The sequence below is a fragment of the Chelmon rostratus genome, chromosome 14 (genome assembly GCF_017976325.1).
Source record: "Chelmon rostratus isolate fCheRos1 chromosome 14, fCheRos1.pri, whole genome shotgun sequence".
Lineage (NCBI taxonomy): Eukaryota > Metazoa > Chordata > Actinopteri > Chaetodontiformes > Chaetodontidae > Chelmon > Chelmon rostratus.
This window is the reverse complement of record NC_055671.1, coordinates 9,603,964-9,625,275: the sequence shown is the minus strand read 5'-3', so window position 1 is coordinate 9,625,275 and position 21,312 is coordinate 9,603,964. Positions and strand designations below refer to the sequence as shown.

The 21,312-nt window shown below is 40.2% G+C and overlaps 3 protein-coding genes across 3 annotated transcripts in view; 2 read left to right on the top strand and 1 right to left on the bottom strand.

The window, feature by feature from the left end:
- The first annotated feature begins 6,349 nt into the window (after nt 1-6,349).
- On the top strand, nt 6,350-7,312 carry LOC121617786 (olfactory receptor 52D1-like). Its single transcript, XM_041953020.1, has one exon. It carries the CDS (start codon nt 6,350-6,352, stop codon nt 7,310-7,312), a length of 963 nt encoding a protein of 320 aa, XP_041808954.1.
- Nucleotides 7,313-14,903: 7,591 nt separating this feature from the next.
- Nucleotides 14,904-15,979, top strand: LOC121617817 (olfactory receptor 4K2-like). Its single transcript, XM_041953050.1, has 2 exons — nt 14,904-14,918; nt 15,044-15,979. The coding sequence occupies exons 1-2, from the start codon at nt 14,904-14,906 to the stop codon at nt 15,977-15,979; spliced, it is 951 nt and encodes a 316-aa protein (XP_041808984.1).
- Nucleotides 15,980-19,111: 3,132 nt separating this feature from the next.
- Nucleotides 19,112-21,312, bottom strand: part of LOC121617541 (connector enhancer of kinase suppressor of ras 2-like) — a 28,577-nt gene continuing 26,376 nt past the window's right edge. Inside the window, exons 21-22 of the mRNA XM_041952734.1 lie at nt 19,246-19,445; nt 19,112-19,159 (exon numbers count right to left, since the gene is read on the bottom strand). Coding sequence (XP_041808668.1) covers nt 19,112-19,159; nt 19,246-19,445 — 248 coding nt within the window. The remainder of the gene's footprint in view (nt 19,160-19,245; nt 19,446-21,312) is intronic.

Sequence of the window (21,312 nt, the reverse complement as noted above, 5' to 3'; positions counted from 1 at the left end):
TTCACGCTCTTGGGTTTACATTGCTCGTCGACAATCATCTGTGGTTCGAATTTATCTGAAATGGCAAATCTAATGGACACAAATGTACTTGTGACATACGTGTGAGTCTTTTTTAAATATTACAGAGTGATACCACTAAGTATGCATGAAGAAGAGATTTCACATGTTGAGTATTTCAGGCTACATTTCACAGAAACAGGAGACAGACACAGACCAGTACTACCACATTCAAAAGAACAGATTCCAATCAGTCAGGCACCTTTGTACAGACCAACATCCACATATCACATGGCTTATCTTCCTGTTACTCTGGCATGTCAGTTGCAAGAGATAGACCTCCTGCTACTACTACTACTAACTTAGCCATCAGTTGGGAACTCTCCATCTCAATAGACATGGGACTCAGGTCTTCAGTCATTAGGCCACAACTTATTCAGCACTGCCCCCTCAAGTGGTAGGATCACTGTACTGTAGAAAAGAAGAAAAAGAAAAGACAAAGAACTCCTGCAATCAGAGAGCCATCAAGAAACCACAACTGTACAAGCCTTTGGAAGAAAATCTACAACTGTGCTATAAAATGCGTTCATATATGAGATTTCAGTATGTTGTGAGCTGATGGAGCCAATGCCATTTCTGAGTAAAGCAAATAGAAGCTGAGGATGCTGACAGTTTTTTTTCCTGTGATGCTACCACACACTGATCTCTCTTGTAATGGGAGTCAGATAGCCTGTCGAGTAATCCCTCTACTGTTGATGTCAAAGCCTAACCCTCACCACAAGGCATCTGTGATGCCTGCCGCTGTGGTTATATTTTCATGAGGTGTATGATGAGTCAGTGTCCTATCCCTTACATGAATCTCTGCAAGGTCTTTAATTCTAAAAACAAAATCAGCTATTTTATTCAGCACAAGTCCCCATAAGAAAACAAGACTAAATGTTTTAGGACAAGGAATCCTTAGAGAATGCGATGGCCTTTACATCCCATAATACAAAAGTGTAAGACAGATCATACAACAGCGAGACATTTTGTCTTTGAGCCTTAACCATTTGTGGAGCTGAAAATGTAAAGCTTGTCCTCCCAGTGAAGGCAGAGAAAGGCCATGCACCCATTAAAATCAATGGGGTTTAACCACTTGGAAGCATGAATGTGTGCAACAACACACATTCAGCTGAATATACCATTGCAATTCTTACAGTGGGCCCCATGACTTTGGGCCTCAGAAACAAACATTTCCAAACAAAGCGCTGATCTACCCTCTGCCTTCTAGATAGCCTCAAATCCTCCAATAACCCTGATGGATGGAGATATTCACATGGAAAATGAATTGTTCATAAACTGTTCACCCATCAGGTTACCGTATTTCTTGAGTGGGTCTGCTTTTGTCAGGCTCCGCCTACATATATGATAAATTTCCCCATGAACAGTGTCTTTGTTGTAGCAAAGTGTACAATACAGAAAAAACTGTGATGTAATCCACAAGTTTGTCAACATCTTTGCCTAGGAGTTAAAGCTCCCAAACTTCCCAGCAAGGCGCTGCTTGCCTTTAGGAGTTATAATGACTACACCAGACCCCCTTAGAGTCTGGCTCCCAAAGCTGGATTCACAGACCCTGACCCACAGGCTCCTACAGTACCATCACATAATCATGTCACTAAATAATGCTTGAATGATGATGTAAACATAATGAAAATGAATATAACACCTGGATTTGGTTTCAAGCAATTAATTTGCCAGTGTGCAGCAGCATATTGTCTAATGAATCAAAAGGAGGATTAAAGGATGTCAAGATGAAGAGCTCTACAATGTTTGTTGTGTATTATAGTGATACTTGTACTATGCGTAAGCATTTATGGTAGTGATTTATGTAAAACAATGTGATTATGTAAAACAAATGTAATATGAACTTATAAAAACTCATTAACAATAATTTTTCATCCTTCCTTGTCTGCAATCTCGTTCTGGCTTTTAGCTGCGGCCATCTTTAACAATGTGGCTCAACATACAGCTCGTACTGATATTTAAGGTTGCTTCATCTCTTGGAAATGCAGTTACAATAGCATATGATGCACAACACTGCACAACAAAGTCAGATTGAACTCAACTGAAAGAATTATATCTTTTGGATTAAGAATCCAAATGATGATGAATTTGAGAACCAAACACTGGTCCTTTTGCACAGTATGGATTGTAGTGCGCTCTGTGTTGTGGACCTGTAACGCATTCAGCTCTAGCTCTCCACTTGTTTTTCATTGTACATAAGAGAACCTTGTATTCTTCCGCCAATAAAACCCTGCAGCTAGCTAAATTAGAACAACTTAGAGAATGGATGCAATTTGCCATACAAGTGGAAGGCTTTCTGCCCAACAACATGTTCAGTATGTGCAAACAAAATGTGTGAAAGTAGCAAGTAGAAAATCTGTGATTTTAGATAAAAATCCAATTTTGCACGTAAAAATACAAACAAGCAAGACAGTTTCATGTAGGTTTTTTACTCCACTTCAGTCATTTTAGCTTAATTAAAATGATCCCCAAATAAAAGAAACTACAAGCAGTTCATTTAACATGTAACACCCAAAATGGTACTCCACAACAGTGTCGTCTCTCTGTGTCATCTTCAGCAAGTCCTCTAGTGTGGCTGACCCAGACATGCACTTCTACCTCATGGCATTCAGCACTCATAGAAAGTGAGACACACAGCACCTGGGAATAAACAAGAAACCATGTATTAACAAATCAACATAAACAATATTCACATAATGTGTCTGAACATCAAAACTTACAAGAAGCCTTTTCCGCAGCCCAGAGGTCCAAAGAACAGTTCTGTTGGGAGGCAAACCTTTCTACACACTCCACTTAGACTAGGGCAAGACCAAGGGAAGGATGCAGCCTCATTCTCCACAACTGTAAAGATGGCAAATATAGTAGCGATGTTAAATTTCAATGCTGTGAAATGATCAAAACTATAATTTTAATCTCTGGAAGGAAAAAAAATGTGCAGTTTTGAGTTGAAAAACTGGCACAGATATTACATCAAGACTCACCATTAAGCAGTAAGACAACCAAGAGCGCCAAAGCAACCACACGATAACAAGCCATTCCTGCGTCCGATACTGTTCCTCCAAAATGAGCTAGGATTTGGCCCGGCTGTGTTTGTATTTTGGTCAGAGGGGAGGAGATTAGATAATATGAAGCAGCACACTGGTCACTAGGTTTTATATTATGGAATTATAAGAATCCTTGGGAGGACATTTCTTAATCACATTTAAGAAACCTACATTACCCTGCCCAACCCGTGACCGAGCGTAGTCATGAGACAAGAGACAAACATGGCCAAGAAACTGACTGTTTTCCCCCCTGATTTAAAACACATGCACGTCCTTAACCCTCATTGCTCTCTGACACTGAGCACATAAGCACAAAGGTCTGTTTTTTCCATGCTAGGCAGCAAACAGCATTAGCATTTAAATTCCAGGTTCAGCACGGAAACCTTTCCCAGAAAGACTAAATCAATTATTACCTTTAAAACAAATGATTATAGGGTGGAATAACTGATTTGATAATACTGAGTGGTTACCAAGTGTCAAAAAGGAGTGTTTCAGTGAGACTGTGATGGTCAATGTAAGTTTGCCCTCATGAAGTCGAAGTCTTCATAGTTTTCTGTCTGTGTGTACACGTTAAACCAAATGAACTGAAATAAACACAGAGCTATGAGAGCTGCACCATTTGTGACATACAAGAGATTTCCTGAGTCCAGGAAAGACAAGCACCCTTTCTTTGGAGACAGCAATCACTGGCACATGCAGTCTACACTGCGTCAGTTTCCTCACCCTGACTACTGGACTTATAGAGACGCTTCAGGTTAGAGATTTCACTGACTCATTCAGAGGCAGGCACCATCACAAGCACCCTATATGTTCAACCCTGCAAAGCCCACATAACACAAACAGCACCACCTCCCTGGTCAGTGGTCACTAGCTCCATTAGCATCTTGGGTACGTGGAGGACAACTGTCAGCATAGCCACAGCAGTCCTCAACATCGGCCTCTTGAGTCCGCCACCTGAGGACTTCGAGGGGCCTGTCACACCCAAAAGCCGACGACCATCAAGAAGGATGTCAGGATGCCAACCTCCACTGCTGGAGCGGGTGGAGGTGTCTCATACGGAGAAGAAGACCAAAGGCAGATGGACGCAGTTGTCATGCAGGACATCTGGTGGACTTTGTGGCCTCTTGTTGGACAGATTGTAATTGTTGAGGGATGCGGTTTAGGTCACTGTTCGCAAGATTATTTAGTTTATCACTAACATAGTCATGCATTTGAGCAGATTTGATGCAGTAATTTCTGATATTTTTGAAGTTAAATTCTGAGCAACAGTCACTGCCTCAGTGTTGAGAAGCTGGAAGATGCGGTATTTTAGGGCAGATCAATCACATTATCAAACCAATTCCAGGCTCACCAGTAAAGTAGAGCACCTCAATCTGAACATTTATTTATAATTGCAGCCCCTAACTTGCCACCACCCCACTGTACTCCTGATGAATGATGAAAATGAACAGGAACCAGCGCTTCCGTTCAGCTACATTTGGTGTTTTTCTACCCTTATGCATGCTGTTATAAATAAGGCTGATGGCTTTCTGAAGATGGATCCAAAGCTTGCCACAGTATCAAGTTGGTTTGCACTTAAGCGTTGTATGTTTAACAAAAAAAAAAAAACAATTTTAAGATGTAAATGAAGTGCGATTGGGTGGTGGACATAAGCCAGTTTGATGAATCCACAGAAATAAATGAATAAACAAATGATTGTTGTGGTTTGCTTTGGCCCAAAGGTCAGGAACCTTCAGGCACGGTTTCATCAGTGTTACATCAGTGTTCTCCAAAGGGAAGCCATTACTGTTTATCTCTCATTCCTTGTCTCTATTCCCGAGGTGCTGTCCAAAGAGGCCTTAACTGTGGCAAAACACTGGTGTCTAATTGCTTTCCAGAGGAATGGAAACACAAAGTGGACTAATGACCTCTAATGAGCGTGTTTATCCTTTTACGGCCTCTTGCATCATCAGTGCTGAAAATCAAAAAACAATGCCTAATTTATCTGATTAGCAGAAGTCACACAGAGAAGTTTCAATTTCAAGTGACAATTTCGAGTAAAACCACAACAAAATGAGGAATTTTGAACGCAAGCTGCTGATACTGATGATTGCAAAGTGCTGTTTCAAATAACAAAAGACAGAGTCGGGCATAAATGTCCAGCCGTCATTGTTTTTCATCTTACAGACATATAACCATGTTGTGATACTGCACAGTCTGACAACACCACTGACAAGGAGGCCTTTTCTCGGCCCAGTGAGCAGATAGACATGATACCTGTTCTGGGGCAGCTCCTCGTGATCTGAATATTGAATTACATCAATGGACGAAATTGTCACCCATGACATGTTTACAGCAGCTCCGCTACTCTTTAACTAAACTAATTTTTTGGCCCTAAGAACTTCTGATGCTGCTCCAAGCTTTCTGAATTCCCCCTCACACAGGTGGTTAGGAAAATAAGCTGTATTGACTGTCTTTTATGTCTGCTTTGATGTGTTTTGTGGAAAGCACAGCCTCCTCACACACAGTACGGCTGACGCAGCAGCCCTCTTTGGGCCTATGCCTTGTCCTAATCTTTGCCTCTTGTTTTTTTGGATCCTTATGCAGGTCTGTGGTCAGAAAACTGTCTCTGGAACATCCTATTAACCACTAAATGCACTTCTGAATGAAATGTACATTCTGAACTGCAGCTCCTGTAAGCATATTAGTCACTCACCTTTTGCAAAGAAGGCAAATATCAGCAAACTGTGTTGTCTTTTCCTCACCAAGCACTCACGTGTTTGCTATTGTGAAGGAGTTCAGCAGAAGTAACTTTGGTAACCATGGTAACAAAGTCCACCTAGATAAATGTTAAAAGGCCACTCGAGCTTAGGTGGCACACTCAGCTGCATGGAAAGAAGGACGAGCACACAGGTAACTATGGATTTCACAATGGTTCCTGAATGTGTGTTTCTGTACTCTGACCCTTGACAGATATGACATTCATTTAATTGGCTTATAGCTGAGCAATCCTTGCCTGCAATGAAGACTCAAACGCTTCATAAAACAGTAAAGTTTGGTATAAATTCTAGGTGATGTTTGGCACGGTCTAATCATTAATACTTTCTTTTTAGCGCAATCAAAGCATTGTTTTCCCTATTTCTGTGTGATTCTCCTAACTATACTTCAAAATGCGTGCCATGCAATGCATTTATCTGTTCAGAAAACTGTGTTAAAATCAATCTTTTTTTAAAGTCATTTTTTTCTTTTCAGGATTGAACTGAAAGATGGACAACACAACAGCACTGACATTCACAATGACTGCTTACGCTGTCATGGAAAACCACAAACACGTGCTGTTTACTGTATTCCTGCTGCTGTATCTTATCACTATCGTTTTGAATTCACTGCTCATCACTGTCATACACCAAAACAAATGTTTGCATCAACCTATGAATGTCTTTACGTGTATGTTATCCATCAATGAAATGTATGGCAGTAGTGCACTGTTACCTGCAATTATGTCTGTGCTCCTATCCGAGACACACGAAATACCCGTGAAGTGGTGCATGGCTCAGGTCTATTTCCTGCACACATATGCAAGTGCTGAGTTTTCTATTTTAGCCGTTATGGGGTACGACAGATATGTTGCTGTCTGTGATCCACTACTTTACCACAGCATCATGTCGAATTCAAAGATATGCAAGCTTGTTGCACTAGCAGCTCTATACCCGATGATTGTGTTTGGCTGTTTTTACTCTACTACCTTACAGCTGAGCTTCTGTGGAAAAGTAATGCCAAAAATATACTGTGTGAACATGGAGCTGGTCAAAAATTCATGTTCAAGTGCATTGTACATAAGTATTTTGGGACTTGCACTAATAATGGTTTTGGTCATGCCTCAGTTACTGATGATTGTTTTCTCTTATGCACAAATTTCAAGAGTATGTCAGAAATTATCAAGAGAGTCCAAGAGCAACGCTCTTAGAACATGTATCCCACATTTATTATCTTTGCTAAACTACACCATCGGTTCTTTATTTGAGATTATCCAATCTAGATTTAACATGAGTCATGTAGCTGTCGAAGCGCAGATCTTCCTGTCTTTATACTTTGTCATCATTCCACCGTTTATCAACCCAGTGCTGTATGGACTTGGTACTCAGCTAGTGAGAGTTCACATACTGAAACTGTTTATTAAATGCAAGATCGTGCCAGCAAAGTTAGCAAAGGTAGTGATTGCATCTTAAAAAGACACTGACCTATTTTACCCTATACATTAGGCAAAACTCTTTTTTTTTCTCTGATAATAGGATTGTATTTAAATTGTATTCAAGTTCATGTGATTAAACAGGAATGTTTCTTACAAAGTGGTTATTCTCACAAGACTGTCTTGGTTCCCTGAACCTTTGCTGCCTTTTTTCCCTGCCACTGAGCCTTCACATGCACCAGAATATGATATACTGTTATTAAATGTAATAATATTGTGTTTGTGTTAACTCATGTTTACAGTAGCAGAAGCTTCTCAGTTTCAAGAATAAGTATGAAAGATGTACAATGTATGCTATTTTCTGTACAGGACTGCATTCTCCTTTTTGTATTTGACAATAAGGCATGATTATTAGTCATTATCGACTACACGTCTCTGTGTTCACGTAATATTGCAAATTTGCCTTCAAATATGTGAAAATCGGAAAATGCTTAGTGTTTTTGATTCTGAGAAGGGGATTGCCTCCAATTAAAGACACATGTTGGCAAAAACAATTAAAGTTTTTAGAAGCACCATGATGTAATTGGTGAAAGGTAAATTTGACAGTTGTAATCACGTACAGCGAGACCCTTGTGAGTTTCTATCCTCTCTCAGTTTCTTGTCTGTCCTTCCCTTCTGCATTTTTCATGTCTATATAGTTTAAAATCACAATGTCGAAAGATTTTTAGACTTTTAATAGAGACAGAAAGTTTTAGACCAAATACAGAAAGTTGGAATCACCAAATCATCACATGTCCTCTTAATTTTATTTCATTTTACCCAACATTTGCTGGTAATTTGCTGTTTGTATTTGTGGCATTTGCACACACATCGTTATTGTGCATGACAAGCCCGGAGGCACGAGATGTCAGGACTCAAAAATGCAGAACCACACAGCAGTGAAAGGTTTCAAAATAAGAATAATTTATTAACTTAAATCGCTCAGGATGATATAACAAAACAAGGGAAGATAATCAAAGTACAAACAAAAGCGCTAAGGATCAAAATGGAAAAATAGCAAACTAATTAGGCAATAGACTACGAGAAAAGTATCAAACAAAAGGCGCAAGGCAAAACTTAAACTCAGAGGAAAAGTAACAACAAAAGATTTGACTCAATACTACTAACAAGACTTACTAGGTACTCAGGAGACAAGGATCAAGAAAGCTAGACAGCAAGGCAGTACAAGACATGGCACGAGACAATCTGGCACAGGACAAAGAGAGACGCGGACTATATATACACGAGGTAACAATGAACAGGTGGAGACAATTAGGGCGGGGTAGACAATCACACAGGCGGGAAACACACCGGGAAGTCAAGGGCCTGAAACGAGAGGAGAGTTAGGTTTCACAATAAAACAGGAAGTGCAAGACAAGACATGACGCTCGTGAACAAAACACATTAACAGACTTGACGAGACATAACAGTGCACTGTACCTGAGAAAAAAGAAAACATCTAGTTTTGTGCATTCATTTTGTTATCATCAAACCCAACACATGAATAAATGCATGAATATACTGTGTGTTTACATGATCAGAACTGCATTTCGTATTTCATACATTTTTCACTGTTGAACTAAGATCACCTATAACATCCCAGTTGAATGAGATCTTGATCAATTAAACACTTTATGCACTGTTAGTATCAGGTACAGCTAAGTTACCAAGGTTCCTACATGTCTTTTTTTTCTGAACACACAACAGTCTGCAGTGACCTTTGCAGCAGCTGTCTTCAATCACCAACAAAACCAAAGGGGAAGCTGGCATCTAACACTGTTCACGTTCTAAAATAACGAATGAAGCATCAGTGAAATGTACAAGTCCAGAATATCATTCAGAACCAAGTGGAGAGCCAGCTGAAATTCAACAGACTCACTGCACATGTACATTCAAATAAAAGACTGACAGAGTGGAAAAAGAGAAAATGCACATTGTCAAATTACTTGCAAGGCCTAGTAGTCACTTGTCACTCAGATTCAATTAATCCACTTCAAGTATGACACATGTGGATAATACCTATGTTACGTTAAGAGGATCTACCAAGAACGTACAGCACTTGAATTGGATTCAAGAACATTAAGTGATTTATTTTACCTTGTAAAAATGATACTGAGTAGCTTAAAGTATTTAAAATAACAAAAATATTTGATTGCACTGAAAAGATATGGATCATATATATACAGTATATACTATATATACATACACACACACGTATACATACTACTAATATAGTCATTAGGAGTGGTTAGAAGCAATGGCAGTGAGTGAAGTGAAGATGTAATTGAAGGCTGACTGTAAAGGAGGGTTTCGGCTTGCTTGTGTTGACATTCTCTGCAGTGTCAAGGAAACGCTGACGGTTTATTCGCCTGTGAAGGAGGTGGATGTCATCTCTCACTTCCTACTTTAAAATGTTTGGGGTTAGTTGAGTGTCCTGCGGCAAGTGGCTGGTTGTGTGAGTGGATTAAACTTCACATACAGAGTTCGCTGCAAGCCATTAGGACGATGCTGAAAGGATTTGTCAGTTAATATCTTGTGGTAGTTCGTAGGGTGTGTGCATATGGTCCTAAACATGTTTAACAGAGCTGACACAGCTTGTGCTTTTTGACTCTAATAGATGCTGCGCAAACAGACTTAAGTTTCTTCACCGAGATAAAATCATTGTGGGTGGTCTGTGTTGTGTCTGGTTTTAGTGAATCTGTGCATTTGTATTTTATGAATAATATTTGTTTTGATATTTTGGAAATTTTGTAGTTAAGTGTGGTGTTAATTGGAAAACAAAAGATACTGTGTGGAAGCCGAGTACAGCGATGCTTACATTTTTTTTATGCTGTTGTCTGGAGATCACAAATAATTACTTTGTTAGCTCAAAAAAGACAGGCATTTTCTTGCCGTAAATTAATAATGTTGAGAAATCAGCCCTTTGTTTTTTCACGATAGCGAAGTAAATTAATCCATTATCGCATGAAAAGAAGCTTTGAATATGGACTTTCTCAAGATGTTTTTAAATGAGCAATGGAGAAGGCTGTCTGAGGGACGGGTTTGTTTTGTGTATCTTCCAAAACGCTGCACCAGAACCAATGACAGTCAATAAGGTCAATAATGTGCCGCAGAGATGGGAGGACTATTAGGTGATGTTCCCTTATTGGGATTTAGTTAGCTTATCTTTGCTTAGCTTGTCGTAGCTTAGCTTAGTTTAGCGTAACTTAGCTCATATTGTCATATTCTTGCTGTCTTAGCTCATCTTAGTTTAATTTATCATACCTTGTCGTGTTTTATAGTTTAATTTATCTTATTTTAGCTTTGCTCATGCTGACATGCTCTCAGTTTAGCTCATCTATGCATGTTTTAGCATGGTTTAGCTTAGCTCATCTTGAACTATTGTAGTTTAGCTATGTTTAGATTAGCTTATTTTAGCTCATCTTGTTGTGTTTTGTTTTTAGTTTAGTCCAGTTTAGTTTAGTTTAGCTCATTTGGTCATGTTTTTAGTTTGGTTTGGTACATGGTCACAGTACAAGGGAAACATGAGTGGAGCATGTTGTCTGTTACAGTGACCCAGGTTCAGCTTTTACTTTCCTGAAGTAACACCAAGAACTAACTTGTTGTAACACAAGTAAATCAATTCTACATAGCATTCAGTTTAAATTACCACTTTGTTTTAACACTATTAAACATTACTGTCACTATTCTTTCTTTCTGTTTTGTGAATAAGCGAGGGTAACCAGGAAAGAGTTGGAAAAAAATGCTCATTAGCCGTCAGAGTTTAACATCCCTTTGGAAGCAATTAGGAACTGCTTCATAATGAGAATGAGACCATTCCTGACCTGTAAACAATACCTGGAGAATATATGGCCTTGGTGTAACTGTGATGAAAGTGTAAACACACATTATCAATACTGTTGTCAGAAAACATTGATCAAAAAGGGATTCATTGAAAAAAGGGTTCATTTTCCTGTAGGAGTGATGAACTATTAAGAATTTCTTCTGTTTAATGTGTGAACTTTTAGGAGTTGGAGCAGCTGTATACTGGCAGCAGAAATCCAACTCAGGAAATATGATCATGCTTCAGATCAAATACTAAACAGTACAGTTAGTGTAAAATACACATGCCTTTTTAGGGTGCTTTGGTGTTTCTGTATATAAAAAACAATATGTGGACAACTGCTGTTATATTGACAGTTAAATTTACATACTCTGGTCAGTGGCATGCATACAGTTGTATCATCATATAGCCACGCTACCCATCACTGTATACATACTGAAAATGCTACATCTCTCTACAAAGTCTCCTCACCAAACACTTCCTTTGTTTTTGCAGTCAAACTGTATATGACTTGAATGTTAGTAGACATTACTGACATCCCCACGAAACAGAGCAACCTACAAGGTAAATTTGTCTTGTTAGTGCATTTGTTTGGCACCTTAGCATAGTCGTCAAAGTATGATGGGCACTGTCAATCACTTCTGAAAGGGTACCCTGGGTGCCAAGGTACTGATGTCATTGTCATCTTCATTGGGGTCTGTTGAGATGCCCTGTATCTCTGCATTGATGTCTTTGAGGGAAGAGGAGGTCCTTGCATTGGAATGCCTATCTTTGGTTGCTGTGACCAGTGAACCTTTGACCTTTGTGATTTAGTAAATTTGCTGTGCGTGGCCTGTTGGTAGAGCAGAGTTGTCAGAGGGACTGCCTGGCTGGGGCCAATGTTGTGTGTCTGAATTCAACTTCATCTTTGCCTTTGCTGTCTGTTATTGCACTCGGATTCTGTCATCAATGTACAACAGTCAATAGTTGTAGTGAGTGTTGGGATCTCGGTGTGGATTTTACATTGAAACATCAGTTCTGCAGGTAATGCTTCAGTGGTACTGTGTAGTGTCGAGCAGTATTCATCGAGGTACATGCTCTCAGTCTCTTCCACAGATTTTTCAAGTGTGCACAAGTAGCATTGCTTAGGGCCACAGTGGCATTATCTTTTGGTGATGAAAGCCTAAATGTGCAGCAAACCTGGGTACTGTTCACTGTTAAATGGAGGACCATTGTCTTTTTTTTAGAGCTCTGGGAACTCTGAACATGGAGAAGACTTCATCCAGAACTGGAATAACTGTTTTGGCTAAGGTGGATCTCACAACTTCAACTACTGGGTAACGTGTGCACATCTACAATGACTCACAGGTATTCTCCAGTAGATAGTGGCCAATAGAAATGGGAGCAGATACTAGATGAGTCTTGTGTGTTGTCACTGCGTGTTGTGCTGGTTACGTTGTACACATGCTGTCCCTGAATTTTGTTTCATTGTCTTCTCCAGGTTATTTCTGCCATGATCAGCAATGCCTCCCAAAGTGATCCAGTTTACCGCATGCTTTAGAGTCCATGCCCTTTTCTGGGCGGTTAAGGGCTGAGGTAAAGGCTGAACTCCATTTGCAGAACACAGACACTGAAGATTGGACAAAAACAAATTGGTTCAAGAAGTCTCAAGACGACATTTTGTCATATTGTCATTTTTTAAATTGTGATGTTAGTTAAGCCCCTAAAGTCAGGGACAGAGAGTTTTGCCCTTCTTGGCTACAAAAAAGATCCCAGCTCCTACAGGGCATGATGAAGGGTGGATTAAACCAGCTGCTCGGGACTCATGAATGTATTTTTCGCATCCATTCAGGACGTCATAAGTTGTACAGCCTGCTAACAGGTAAGAAGGTTCCAGGAAGCAAATCAATTGCACAGTCATAGGGCCGCTGTTGCAGTAGAGATAGTGCACAGCCCTTACTAAAGACTGGGGCTAGGTCATGATACCCAAGAGGTACAGCAGACAGGTCAGGGGGTTCAGCGCTGGGAGAGAATGAATGGTCACTAGGAGGATGCATGGCTGACTGGAGACAGGTGAAACGACACAGTGAAGACCAGTCCAGTCAATGTGTGGGTTGTGGTGTGTTAACCAGGGGTGTCCTAATGGAAAGAGAGTATGGGGAGCTGACATGATCTGAAACTGCATCAGCTCATGATGGTTGGCAATGACTAGTGCAGATCACTACGCAGATAGTGATCTGCCATCTAAGGCATTGACAGAAAGAGGAGAATCAAGAGGATCGACAGGGATTCCAGACTGGTGAGCTAAGTGTTCATCTAGGAAATTTTCGAGTGATCAAAAACTTTCTGAAACTTAGAGATGAACTGGCTATTTAACATATTTGCCTGATTTCCTTGTGATGCTACTGCCAATGCCAATACCCTCCCCTTTAAAAATCCCAACAAATAATGTACCTTTGAGGGATCTGTGGAAAAACCGGAGCACGCCGGAGGAGAAAACCTCTGCATTTATCCAGATCTCCGTCGAAGAACATGAGATTCTGTTTGTTTGTTTTGACCAATCTTGGCTCCTTGAAGTGACAAAGGGTTCCAGATTTTAAGATTTTTAGAGTCTGTGGAGTTCATATTAGCCAGATTGTTCTGTTAAGGGCAGAACACGGACACTGAAGATCAGAATAAAGAAAAGATTTATTGTCACACAAAAAGGATAATGATCACTGGAAGATGTTCGGTGTAGATCCAGAAAATAATGGGCAGGTAGAGTTTGAGTTAGCAGGTTCTTCAGGTGGTGGACTGGAGCTGGGCCGGCTTGGCAGGTTAGAGACACGAGAAGATGATCCTGAGATATAAGGAGAACAGACTCAGTTACTCAGAAAAAACAGACAAGGCAAAACTCTAGAGCACATAACTAAGCACAACGAACAAGGAGAGCGAAGTGGTCAAGACATGTTATCAGGCTAGTGAGTACAACAATCTGGTGAAGACTGGTGAGGAGATCCGTGTTTATATCCTGTAGCTGATGAGTGTGGATTGGCTGCAGCTGATTGCAATGGGAAGCAGTTGTAAGTCCAGACACACATACACACAAGGACAGACACAAGGAGAGACTAACATAACCCAAAGGGTTTGAACTCCTCGCGGAGGCATTGGATAATCCTGCTCCACCCCTTAGACCTCATCTTGGACCAGTTCTGTCTGCTAACCCCAAAGACTTGGATCAGGAGCTCAGGAACTCAGGATACTTCCTCAGTCGGTGGCTTGTTGAAAACATGAACTAAAACTTTTCTTTAAGTTCCGTCTCCTGCCTCCTCAGTCAGATCCTGGTGTTAGAGTCCGTTGAACTTGGTAAAATACTGGTCTCTGTCAGCTCTCCAGTGTGTTCGGTGAAATCAGTGTTACAGAGTGAAGACAGTACTCTTTATAAAATATCATCAACCTTGCAACTGTTAAATAGCAATGTCAAGGTACCTGAAGATATATTTCTTACTGAACACTGTAGCTGGGCAGTCAGGTGGTGTTTGTGTTGGTTCTGTACGATAGTATTTCCATCTATTAGATCAAGTTCATTTACCTGCAGGATACAGTTTGGAAAATTATTGGAACTAACGTTATCATCTCCAGTATCATGGAAAATCTTTGGGTTTTAATATTTGTTTGTGATGCAGAAATCAAACAGACTCATGATGCAACTCCCTCGCCCCATGGGATTGCAGAACTTGATGTGTGAATCCTGTGAAATCTTTGGTCAGACCACATGACTTCATTTAACAGGGCAAGTAAAGGAGTATAAATGCTGCTCAGTGCAGTTGAATGCAGGTTGGGGGGGGTGGGGGCTGTACACAAAGGTACAGTTTATGTCATCTCTCATATATACGTGCAATATATTCTGGATTACTGGATGCTTTAAGGTAAATTTGTGACAGTATGGAGAATTTCTCTGAAGTGACTTCTTTTTATCTATCTGATTACCATGGAATGGAGGACATGAGGCTAATGTACTTCTGTGTGTTCCTGATTGTATACATAGCCATTGTTGCTGAAAATGTAACGTTAATCGGTGTGGTCTATCATGAAAAATCGCTGCATGAGCCAATGTATTTGTTGCTGTGTAACTTGGCTGTGAACGGTCTGTTCGGAGGCACTGCTTTGCTGCCAGCAGTTCTGAGCAACATACTGTCCCACACATATGAGATATCTCTACCGTTTTGCCAGACGCAGATCTATGCTATACACACCTATGCCATCACTGAATTCACGATTCTAGCAGCCATGAGTTATGACAGGTATGTGGCTGTTTGCTATCCGCTGCATTATCACGCAATCATGTCACAGATAGCTCCTAAACTTATTGTTTTTACGTGGCTCTACCCCATGCTGGCATTTCTCATTGTTCTCATTTTCACTCTTCAGCTGCAGTTTTGTGAGAAAACCATAGAAAATGTATACTGTTTGAATTACTTACTGGTGAAACTTGCATGTACAGATACATATATTGTTAGTATGGTTGGCCTACTATCTGTACCTCTATATACACTTCCACAGCTTATTATGATCTTTTATTCATACATACACATCCTGAGAATATGTGTACTGTCATTCAACAAATCCAGCCTCAAAGCCCTGCGGACCTGCACCCCCCACCTACTAGCAATCACTAACTATGCTATCGGGTGCTTTTTTGAAATAGCACAAAGTCGATTCAATATTGGTTACCTGCCTTACCAAACCAAGTTGTTTTTATCTCTGTACTTCTTGATATTTCCACCCATTCTTAATCCTGCTATCTATGGTTTGAGTATTCAGGTCATAAGGGTACAACTGTTTAGGCTTTTCACCAGAAAAAGCAGGCAAGTAGCAAATAACTGAGCCAAGAGAGCTGTTGTTATTGTGCATTTAAAGCGAGTCCTGCCTGGTGCCGTGAGGACTGATGCCTCTGGAAACACATGACATACAGAACATCCTGCCTCTCTGTGTTGTTTAATCACATTTGCTAAAAGGCAACCAGAGCAGCCAGAGCCGAGACAAACATTCGGAGTGCTGAATTCATGTCTTTCCACGTGGAATTCCTGAAGCATTAGCAGGTTGAAGCTCAGGCTTTATGCATCACATAGTTTCAGTCATTTTGTCAGTGCCTCCCTGGACCCCAGATTATAATGCAGGAATGCTGTAAAGACGTATTTTTCCATCTTCACTGCATTCAGTTTGGTTTGCTGACATAAATGTGGCACTGGAACTTTAAAACACACCTTTGTCCTTTACATGTTGCCCTCCCTGCTCTGCAAACTCTAACATGACCACCGCTGGTTAGTATTAGTAATAGTACTTTTATAGTGCAGTGTTTTGGTTAAGTGTATGTTGTCCTCCTTGCTTTAGACAGGATTTATATGCTCTTTTTTCCCCCTTCCTGTTCAGTTAGTACTGAGTGCCATGATGAGAATATGAGTGAACTTGTAGTCTTTGACTAAAAGCTTGTACATGTCATTCAGTACTATGTGCATATTCCAGTGTGCAGCTGAAGCACTGTTTGTAACATTTGTTGCAACTAATAAAGCATAAATATGCAAATCACTACTTGAGATTTTCCTATCATTATTCCATTTTGTCTCCTCTTGTTTTATTGAAAACATCTATAAGGACGACTAAAAAGAAACATTTGATGAGGGTTTCTTGATATGAACAAACATTTGAATCTGTGCAAAACATTTGTAACCTTTACATCAAGGGAAAAGAGATTGATTGATGGTTAATTAATGTCAATAGCACCATATCATCAGAATACATTAGAGACATACATGCAATCATTTACTTAAGTTAAAATGATGATCTTCTACACAATGAAAAACAAATATTTATATACTCAATGCTGATTGCTTGTAATTACAATAGCAATAATATTACAGAACATGAATTGTGCAGTTGTTTTATTTGTCAAACCTCCAAAGCATTCAAATCTGCACTGTTAGCATAATTCTTTCATTATTGATGCTTTCATGACGCCCTTGTAATAATCAGGATACTCATGAGCCTGCAACTATTTTCTGTGCTTTCCTAAATGTCTGCAAGTGGCTGCAAAATGAATCTTTTCTTTGTGCAAGTCAGCTTTATTTTTATCAACAAAGTCACGTGTAACAACACAGGCCATGAATCCACGAAGGGCATGATTTGGCATAACAGTGGCTGCAGCCTGCATCCTCCCCCATCCATCCTAAGTCTTCCCACCCAAATACTCCTGCCTAGAATCAGTGGCTGTGTATTGTTCCACAGAACAATAGTTCACTTCTTTGCATATCTGAAAGGACTAATTCAAAAGCGATGTTGTGCCGAATTTGCTGTTTTAGTCTTAGAAGGCAGTGTTAAATGTCTGAGGGAGAGGGCTAAGAAGGTGAACTGTATGTTCTCTGTGAGTTAATAATATATGTGGGGAACACAAAGTGCAGACGAACTGTTATTATTTTTGTATTTGGAGTGAACCTTACCTTTCAGGACTGGGGCAAGTTCTCCACACTTTCACACCACCTGCCTGCATTTTAAATGAGTAGTAGTGGAAAAGATTTCTTCCTGTTTCACTCTGACATGTTTACTATGTAAAGTATAATAATATGATATTCCCCTTTGGATATTTGTGTACACACTTACACTGCAGATATGGTTAGTCTGCACAGGAAACTAGGAATCCTGTGTTGATCCTCTTCTGTGTCATTCTTAATTAGCATATCCTACAGAATAAGAAGGCCCGAGGCTTCATATACACTGAGTGCATGTGTTTCTATTTGCACATCATCCTCTGAGTCAACCTTTGTCATGCCTAAAAATAGTCATCTAAAATGCGATTATGAGAAAAAAAACATCTAACAATGGCTGTTACGTGTGCCCATGCCATACTTTATTCAATAAAAAAGTAATGTAGCTACAGTGTGGCACACTTGTGCAATGTCAGTCACTTCCCAATGGCATGGTGATGTGTTTTAGTTATACAAAGCATGCTTGTACATTAAACACTTAATAAATACAGTTATTCCTCTTTATGTGGTGAACACTTAAAAAAATCAGCCTCTTAAAAACACAATGTGGTGGTGGGGGAGGGGGGAGGGGGGGGTCGACACCAGTGTTCTCCAGACCAAACGCACTCTGAAATACAAAACTGTTTTACAATTAGGTAGACAGCATGCATACAAAAATAGACAACTATTCTGATCATTCCTTGGTAATTTACAATACTAGTTCATTATTGCCAAGCGTTATATTTTTGTGCCCCTGTACTGAGGAATAGCTTGCTTTCTATATCTTCTCTTGTCTCTCTTGGAAAAGTACAATGTACATTCACAATCACTGAGGCACAGCACTTGATTTACAATTTGTATAAGTACCCCAAAACATTGTGTAGTCACTGTTGTAGTAATGTTACATGTGTGTATATACTGTTTATATACATATATATACACATGTAACATTACTGCATATATATGCTTAACACCCTGTACACTCATAGAACAAACATACCCTTAGATCATACACACATGCATAACAAAGCGTTGTGTACATCCACAGTAGCTTTGCTTTTGATTCCTCCATCGAGCATTGCTGAGCGGCTGTACACAACTCCAGCATAATGTTCAAAACGATTCAACAGAAGCGAGGGGAGGAGGCCATGCATGTGAGCGATGAAGTACAAAGCTCTCAGACAAGTCTTGGACACAAAGTGCTGAAACCCTGTCATAAACCCTGTGAGTCTACGAGTTCTTTCTTCAAGCCAGACATCTCTTTAGCCTTTTGTAACAACCCTGGTCTTTTAAAGAGAGCGATCAGGTGGAGAGGGACGCCGAGTCTTTGTGCTCCTGTGCAGTGGGCGAGGTTGAAGGAGCAGTAAAAGGAAAGCAGATGTAGAGGCAAGCAGGTAATAGAAGGTGTTTGGTGCCTTTAATCTCCAGCAGAGGGATGCCGGCTGTGAGAGGAGCAGGCAGAGGCGATACGTTTGAGGTTTAATCAACACGCTGATCCTCACCCTAAAAAGCCCAATGACCGGTTTGTGTCTTGAAGAGGGACATTCTGCAAGGAGATAGAGGTATCCATCAGTAATGAACCAATAAATAACACACTTACAGAAAAACATAAATGCTCAGGACATGTTATACCTTAAGTGAGCTATGGAGGATCCGGAGGCGATGAAGCTTGTCATTGAGCAGGGGGTCATTGACTCTGCGGACAAATGAGCGCTTGTACTCCAGGCGGCTGGCTGATCTGTGGTCAGCCGAGGTGGACAGACTGGTCTGCTCTAGAGCCCGGTACAAATCTCCCAGAGAGTCTGCCTGCATCCTGCAGTCCTGCCCGTGGCCTGGCAAGAAGGACAAGCAATCATCAGCAAAGATTTTGTATAAAACTGAACTCAAGGATGAGATTTCTTCGTTTTTACAGCAAAATACAGCCTGCATACAGATAGATCTTCTAAATTATCTCCTTTTTAAACTAAGTGAACAGACTTTAGAAATATAAACTCTAACAAAATCATTTTCGCACCACTGCACCATATGAAACTGTAGGCAGCCTCTCTCTGCCCACACGTTCACACAAACTGATTGCGTGCTACCTGCCCAGTGTGAAATGGCAGCGAGCCGACGCCACTGTAACAAGCAGCTGGCGAAGGGACTCAAAAATATCGCACGTCGACAGCAAGGTCAGCAGATTATCTTCAGCAGCCAGGACACTTTTCTGGAAAGAAATGTTGCTGCTGTGTTTTTCAGATGTACAGTATTTGTTTCCTGATGTGAGCACAGTGGTTCTACTGATTTGAGGACCACATGCAAAGACTGAGCTGAGGCTCTGCCTGTGTGCTGCATACGGTTGGGTGGAGGAAGTATCCACAGTATTATATACAAATAATACTAATAATACCACAGCGTAAAAATATTCCATTACAAGTAAAAGTCCTGCATTGAAAATGTTACTGGAGTATAATCAGGAAAAGATTATTTCATTTTATAAAAGAATAGTTATGCAGGAAAATGGACCCTGTGACTGTCAAAACATTAGATTTGATCATCATCATTTTCATTACTACTCATGCATTCAGGTATAAGCAGTATAGTATCTGATGATTATTTCCTCAGTTTACTGACTGATTTTAATTTATTTTATTTTTCTAAAACTTAAGAAAATCGAGAGAAATGAAATGGCCAACAGTCAAATCTCAGATTTACCCAGTTTCCTGTCACTGGAGGAGAAGCAGCACTTGTGAGAATCTGAAACCTTAAAAACATCTGACACTTTTTCCTTATTTGATTAATCATCAATAGTTTTCTGTCGATCAACTGATTGGCTTTTCAGCTAATTTTATATACTTTTGGGTACTTTAATCTTGAACAATGCAACTGTCGAATAAATGTAGTGGAGTAAAATGTCCAATATTCCCCTCTGAACTGTTACAGAGTAGAAGTAATATGGAAATACTCAAGCAAAGTACAAGTAACTCAAAGTAGTTGGTCAAATTTAAGTACAGTACTTAAGTAAATGTACCAGTTACATTCCACCACTGGTTGCTATGGTGAGTGAGATGGGAATGAGACATTTAGCTTTAAGTTAGCAAATAAAACCAAAACTATCTGCTGCATGTGTTTTTATTACTGTATTTTCTTCAGGGAAAATTGACCTTAAAGCTACAACACTATCTGCACAGCTCATACATCATCCTACCGAGCTTCCAGGACTCCTCTTGTCTCCTGTTTACACACACTGCCCTCTGTTGGCCTGATCTTAACACTACACTAGTGCTCTGAATCTGTTGGTCGTCGCTCTGTTTCGTGTTTTGGAGGCTGGGTGGTGCGTTCTGAAGCTTTGGGGCTGTGCTTTGAAACGTATCATGCTTTATTTGCCGCCTGTTTTGTGTTTCTTGCTCCTCTTTACAGGCAGTGGTGGAGAGAGCGAATGGTGGAGAAATAGACAAATGAGGACAAGAGGAGAGGACCCTTAGGCGTGTTTCTTTATCCTGTTCAGAATTCAACGCTAACATGGACTGAAAGGATTCCTCCTCGCTTCGCCATTCAAACAGTGCCGAGAGGCACAATGACATCTCAATCGGGCAGGAGAGAGAGAGAGAGGGAAAAGGCAAAGAGTGAGAGTAACTGTGTGAGAGAGAGTGGACTGCCGACTTCAATCCTTATCAAGAAAGACACTAAATTTCATCTCATTTAGACAACAGTCCCGGA